General features: G+C 44.1%; 1 protein-coding gene across 1 annotated transcript in view; it reads right to left on the reverse strand.

Moving 5' to 3' along the window:
• The window catches only part of LOC110003520 (calcium/calmodulin-dependent protein kinase type II subunit beta), a 38341-nt gene that overhangs the window by 18949 nt on the left and 11892 nt on the right, over positions 1 to 7500 (reverse strand). The window contains exons 3-5 of the mRNA XM_065965852.1: positions 6750 to 6809; positions 5286 to 5340; positions 4611 to 4676 (exon numbers count right to left, since the gene is read on the reverse strand). Coding sequence (XP_065821924.1) covers positions 4611 to 4676; positions 5286 to 5340; positions 6750 to 6809 — 181 coding nt within the window. The remainder of the gene's footprint in view (positions 1 to 4610; positions 4677 to 5285; positions 5341 to 6749; positions 6810 to 7500) is intronic.

Genomic DNA, 7500 nt, shown 5'->3' on the forward strand with positions numbered 1-7500 from the left:
TTTGTTAGAACATTCCCATTTGTTAACCTGAAACCCCCCCGCCCCCCTGTCCTGATGCCCTGAGCAGAAAGAGAGAGAGCGTGCAGAGGCAGGGAGGTTGTTCAGTTGAATTTGTTAATGCAGTCGGCTCATTGATCCGTTATCTGGCTGCGACCGTGACTCTGGTATATCAGCAGCCTTTACTGTGCTTTGTGTTTATAAATCCTGGGCGCTGTCCATGGTGCTGAAGTAGAACCGCTTTTCTAACTGCAGCTCTTCTTTTTTGTTAAGAATTATTTTATTCATGATGTTTCCTTACAAGAAAACAGACAAACACAATAGAAATAAACCCCCCAGTGTTATAACACAAACTGACAGAAAGACAGAAAATCAAGGGGAACATATTTAATGTCTCCCAAAGAGCTGCCGGTCGACGACAGAAATTTGCACAAAAAAAAAAAAGGACAGCTCCCCCTTCAAAAACATTCCTGGTGAAATAAACAGAATAAAACAAGGAAAAAAGCAACATGCACACTCGGTGGAGGATCAGCCACACTCATCAGTCAGTATAAGAGATGATGCAGAGTTTGCAGAGAAAATATAAACGAAGTGGACAAGCCGCCATTACCGCAGAGGCGTCTCACCACATCGCTACGTGTTTGAGACTGAGCCGACCTGAGAAATAAACAATATTACTACTTTTACAGTAACTCCATGAGGTAAGGCCGGCTCCACACTAGACGATTTTATGACATTTTTAATCCAACTTTCACAGTCAGCAGGCGGCAGCAGACGCTGAAATGCTACTGCAAGATGGCAGCACCCACAGATCAGTCTATAAACAGAACGTAGCGTCAAAGATCATAACTTGTAAAGTTAAAGTAAGAAAGATCGACATGTTCCACATAAATAAATCATAAAGTGTGTCCTGTGTAAATGTGTCTCTGAGTCCTGACTGTCTACAATGAGGGAGAAGCTCGAGTCCCGCTGGCTGTGTTGTTGTCAGAGCCGTGTTTACATGGACGGGACGGCCGGCTCCTCCCCTTGTGTATAAAAGCTGTTTTAGTCAAGAACTAGAGAGAAGAAGAAGAACATACTCACTGATTATTTGGATGTTAGTAAGAGTTTTTAGATCACGCTCATTCTGTGTCAGTTTACATGAAATGTGAAGCTACGAGCTAACTAAAGAGCGCTAACATTAGCATGCTAACACAACAATGCAGGACACAGGTGATTGCAGCATGGTTGAGGACATTTTTGTCTGCCGCTTGCACTTGGCTCCCTTGGGAGGTCGGAGGTGTGTCGCTGGCGGGGTGTCACCAAGCTGCAGTTTGTTTTGGTTTCATGCTGGAGCTCAAGGGCGACATCTACTAGATCAAAAAAGTCACACATTCTTCCTTTAAGTCTGATCAGGCAATGTCAGAAAATGTTTTCACACTTCCAAAGCTGTGAGAGCGCCAACTGCTCAAGTGAATCTGCATCTTCAAAGCAGTAAAAAGGATTTAATTGAGCCGCCTGCTGAAACATGGGGGCGTAAAAGACTTCAAGTTAATTACACTTCTCCATCACAGGTATCCAAGCCCTGAAGCAAACTCTACTCGACCACATATTTTACTCACAATGGGAACAAAAACATCAAAACAAACATCATGATGTATTAAGGATTACTTATAAGCTAATGAAACCAAAAGATTGTGATCAAAATGTTAACCATGACGTAGTCAAGAGGTTAAGTCGAAAGAAATTGTTCTAAATTCAAATTAGTGAAACATAGCCATCCTAATATAAAACTGTACGTCGGTAAAACTAGAGGAGGAATAAATGTGGCAAATTCTGATTATTGGGTGGGAAAAATGTCGCCAAATCACTTGCAAATGAGGAAATTAAAAACCTGGATTTGGCAAAGTGCGAGCCAATTACTCAATGTTTTGAGCACTGCATATAAAACACCAACCTCCTCCATTTTTTGAAGGACAGAAGCAGAAATCTGAAGGACTGATATCTCAAAACCTGGATGCAAAAAAACCCAAAACCCCCACATGGCCGGACGCCACTCGTGGTTCCGTGATGAAATATGTTTCTCTGGTATTTGGGTGAACTCGCCCTTTAGAGGGGGCAGAGGAAGAAGGGAGGGATCGAGGGATTGTGTGTGCAGATGGAGCACAGAGAGGAAACTGTCAGTGAGATACTGTTGGACAGTAATCAAGCCATGCTAATCACACACCCACACGCAAACACACCGAGTGACACACACACAGACACACACACACATAATTTATGCACAGAGAACAAGAGAGGATGGAGGCAGATGAGAGGGTAGAAAAGAAAATAACAGGGAAAGTAACAAGTAACGCTTAATAACACAGAGGCCTACTCAACACAGTGAGATCATTATCATGGCTTTTATGTGCAACCATTATGGCTGACCTAAATACTAAGACAGACTTCAGTACGGGTGCTTTGGTGTGAATACAAATGACAATCCTGCTGGCAAATTCTGTCTCCCTGAAATTAAAGGAATATCTAGCTGTTACAGTTTGCTGTAAAATTTCAAAATAACATACAGTACCTTTGTGCTCGCTAAATTAACTAGTCGTCAAAATACCCTTCAAAGAACGGAAAAGCAGCTTAAAGTCTGTTAAGTTGATATTTATTGTAAAAATGTCGCGATGTACACACTAGATTTAAAGGACAAGAAGTCATATGATGTATAGAATGGTATCATCTGCGTAGAAACGTATCCAAGGTGGAGTGGCAGACTCTGATAGTAAAAAGAAGAGGACGCAGAATAGAACCTTGTGGGACGCCTACAAGGTATAACAAAAAAATGAATGCTCCTGTTCTACCAGACAGATTTATCTCATGTGTTCCTTTTAAGGATGAGTGAGTCTAATTAAGTGTTGTCGTGCACTCCAAGTTGGTTTGACCAATCTCTGAAGCCATCAGCTGACGATATATGCCTCTGGGAAAATGTTGAATCGGTGGACGGGAGCCTAGATTTGAGTATGGGGAGTGTTCTGTTTTCCGTTTGTATTCCGAGTATTAACAAATCACATATCAGCAGTCTTTGGTGTTTGCAGGATAAACAGTCTAAATGGAGAGCAAAAGCAGGAGGTAACTAGTCCACCGTAATGACATCCCAGCTTGCATCAGGGGTAATCTGACAGCGATTTATTTGTCTCTATAAACAGTTATCTGCATGGGAGTGCAGCTAACAATCTGTTCTACATCAAAAATTTCAACTTTACCACAAATTTGTGTAAACCTGAGTTACAAAATGCAAATCAAGGTTTAGATTTCCCAACTTTCTTGAATGCATCCGAAACAATCGATCCGGCCTTCATTCAACAAATAAACATTTAAAAAGTCGTTTTCTTCTCCTCTTAAGGACAGACCTGACAAAGCCTGACTTTTTACTTTAAAAAAATCTGCATCATGATGTTATTCAGCAATCTTAATTCCCAATAATTGAAAGTAAATTTGTCTATTTTTCTTCCACTTATCTGGGGCCTGGTCGTGGTGGCCCCAGACGTCCCTCTCCCTAGGAACATTTTCTAGCTCCTCCTGGGGGATCCGGAGGCGTTCCCAGGCCAGATTGTATATAATCCCTCCAGGGCGTTCTGGGTCTACCCCGTGGTCTCCTATCAGTTGGACAGGCCAGGTTGCTAATTGGACTGTAAACAATGCAGCGCAGAAAAGAAAGTCTTTGACTATAAGTCGTTATATGGCTTCACAGAGAGGCCACAAATTTAGCCAGCTTTCCCATCATCATGCAGGGGATTGTATTCCAAATGTTGCTCTCCACAGGGACTGTTTTCCAGCTTGTGCCTGCTGGATGATATATCGAGTACAACAAAAGAAACACCTGATACCAAAATCAAGTCCCACGTCTGCAGTATTTGCATAATTTGGAAGTAGTGATTAGAGTCTTATTGACACGCCCCCTTGTCGTCTGAAGTTGTAGATGGTTTGATTTCCTTGCATGCTTGAGCTCTCTTAAAGATCCTGTCGTTAGATTTCTTTACGATAATATGCCTGCAGCGTAAGTGGGAAATTTATAGCCTTAAATGTGACAACTGTCAGGGTGTAACGGAGCGCAGAGTCAGAGATATTTAAGGAGGTTTAAAAACAGCTGGAAATAAAATCTGTTTTTTACTGCATCACTCATTCTACCTCTTTCCCTTCCCTCCTCCCTCCTTTTTTCCAGTCCCCCTTCTTCTCTCTCTCTCTCTCTCTCTCTCTCTCTCTCTCTCTCTCACTCGCCTCCACGAACCGCCTCCACAGTCAAATTGATTTAAGTCTACCTCCTGAGGGGGTTACAGCGTGGGCATGTGTGCGTTTTGTGGTGCATGTGTGCGTGTTTCCATCTGTCTGTAAATTCTGACTCTGGGAAAAAAATAAAAACGTCCTCGACCAGAAAAATGCGTCGAGGTATTATCCATCAGAACTCGAGCCAAAAAGAAAAAAAAAACACCACCAATGTGTCAGAGTCAGAGCTGCCTGTGTGTGCTAATGAGAGGATCTGGACTGTGCTGGTGCTGCTGGAGGACTGCAGAGGCTGGAGGACTGACACATGGGGGGGATGAAGAAGAAGAAGAGCGAGGGAGACGGGGGATTTATTACATGTTTACCTGGCGTCTGCTTCACTGTAGTACTCTCTGGCCACAATGTCCTCGAACAGTTCCCCTCCTGTCACCCTGAGAAAGAAGAGAAGTATAAACCTTTATTCACACACACACACACACACACACACACACACACACACACACACACACACACACACACACACACACACACACACACACACACACACACACACACACACACACACACACACAGGAGGGGGATGTCCTCATTAGGGGGAAACCCCGGCTGCAGGATTCACTCCAACTGGGTTGCCATGGAGACTGGCTCCTGTGCGGGGGAGTGTGCATGCATCTGTGTGTGTGCATGTGTGAGTGTGTGCGATAAAGTGGAAGCCGCAAGGATGGAGGTGGGGAGGAGGGGAGGACTGTTATGTAACGGGGGGGAACTGCCTTGAAAGCGAGGAGGGGAATAGAGGAGAGGAAGAAGGAAAAGAAGAGGAGGAAGAGCTGTAATGATGTAAATGCGGATATAAGGAAAGAAAGTAAGGAGACAGATGCAGCGAGGATTGGAGAGAGGGAGCGGAGGAAAGTGAAGCATCAGGGGAGAGAGAGAGAGAGAGAGAGAGAGAGAGAGAGAGAGAGAGAGAGAGAGAGAGACGCAGAGAACGGCAGAGAAAAAGAGGAGGAAGAGGAGGAGGAGGAGGAACGAGGGAAACTCACAGGTCAAAGAGGAGATAGTGGAAGCCCTCCTCTGAGATACTGTCATGGAGACGAACTGCAGCGAGGCAAAAGAAAAAGGAAAGAGAGAAACATGCATCAAAATGAGCTGACAGGAACAAAAGAAAATCACCTCCTAAACCCTAGAATCAAATTAAACCTTGTGAATCTACTCTTACATGAATTGTGTGACCTTATTCTCAGTAAAAATCACTCTCAGAACACAATATTACCAATGAACTGATCTCGCTATGTGGAGAAGAAAAAAAACCTGCAGATATCAGGATGATGTGACTTCTCTGCAGCACTGCAGCACTTCATCACACCGCTGTTTGCTCAAACATCTTGACTATTTATCTTCTGAATACTGCACATAACCATTTAGCACTATGTGAAACAAATCCTGGAGATATGAGGGTGGGGGGGAAACAGGCTGCAAATGATTGTTGTTTCTTTTTGTATTTATTTTGGGAGACAGCTGTTTTGGTGATAACGAGCGTTGTTTTGACCTCCTGATGAAGGCTTGATGCTGAAACGCGTCCATGTGTGTTTTTAAAGGTCTAAACAAAGGAAATGAAGGATTTTAATTCTTTTAAAGAGAGCGCCTTGGATAGTTTTTCATGTCTCTAGTATTATGACATGTATCCCTTTCCGAGGGGCTCCTCAAACTTTCAGTTTCCATGTTGACTGGTCTCTTACTGCCAGACTTCAGGACTCGTTACTAACCCTGTTTCCACCAAGCGGTCCGGTTTGGTTCAGTACAGTTTGGTACAGTTCGGTACGGTAAACCCTGATCTTGCTTGCGTTTGCGTTTATTTGGTAAGTGGAGTTTAAGCCAGATGGAGATAGCCGCGTCAGCTATGTAACAGTGTGACATCATAGCAGCCCAACACAGCGTAGCCCGCCATTAACTAAGTTCAACATCCAAGAAGAAGAACAGGGACACAATAAACACAGGGGAACCTTTAGGGTCGGATTGGTACCAAAAAAGTAAGACGGTACAGAAACTGGACTGAACCAGACTGCTTGGTGGAAACTGGGTGCTCTTCAGGACTGTGAGCTAGAATCAACAAATACATCAGCCCATAATGTATTCAATTTTAAACCCACTACCCTCCCACCCCCCCCCCCACCCCCCCTTCATAGGAGGACAACTTTACTTCTATCTAATTATCTATTCTTACCCGGACTGACACCCCCCCCCCCCCCCCCCCGCTCGTTATATAACCGGACCAACCAATCAAACTTTCAGTATTTGAATGCAGCATTTTTCTGATTGATTGAATCGACGAGGACAAGTTAAGATACTTTTCAGTTCTTTTTACATTTTGAGACAAAGCGGGATGATTTGGCGGGGCATTGCCCACGTCTAAAGCCGGCCCCGTTGAAGCCACACGTGTCACTTAAAGTAACTCAAACTTTTGCTTTTAAAGAGGAAACATGAGGAGAATGATTTTAGAGACTCACCGATGTTGGAGTGTTTGAGCAATCTGCAGATCCGGGCTTCTCGCTCCAGTTTCTGATGATCTAAAAAAAACAATCAGATAAACATCACAGATTTACACACAAGTCAAAGAAGAAGGTTATTACTCATGATGAACATGTCATTAATAAACTAATAAATTATGGATATTTGTGTCGTTACACAAAGTTCGAAGTGGTGATTTTTTTCAAGGTGAATGCCAAGGAGTTATGAGACACACAAACACGACTCTACTACACACACAGCTGTGAGAACAGCCTGAAGGAAAGTTTTGACCCAGATGCCCAATTAACCCCTCGATCCACATCAGAGGAAAGGAGAGGAGAGAGGAGCCCAAAGGAGAGAAGAGACCAAGGACAGGAGAGACCAAGGAGAGAAGAGACCAAGGAGAGGGGAGACCAAGGAAAGAAGGGGACAGGAGAGACCAATTAAAGGAGAGACCGATGAGAGAGGAGCCCAAAGGAGAGAAGAGACCAAGGACAGGAGAGACCAAGGAGAGAAGAGACCAAGGACAGGAGAGACCAAGGAGAGAAGAGACCAAGGAGAGGGGAGACCAAGGAGAGGAGAGGGCAGGAGAGACCAATGAGAGACCAAGGAAAGGTGAGACCAAGGAGAGGAGAGACCAAGGAGAGAAGAGACCAAGGAGAGGGGAGACCAAGGAGAGACCAAGGAGAGACCAAGGAAAGGTGAGACCAAGTAGAGACCAAGGAGAAAAGAGACAAAGGAGAGACCAAG

This window comes from Labrus bergylta, chromosome 17 (genome assembly GCF_963930695.1).
Source record: "Labrus bergylta chromosome 17, fLabBer1.1, whole genome shotgun sequence".
Taxonomy (NCBI): domain Eukaryota; kingdom Metazoa; phylum Chordata; class Actinopteri; order Labriformes; family Labridae; genus Labrus; species Labrus bergylta.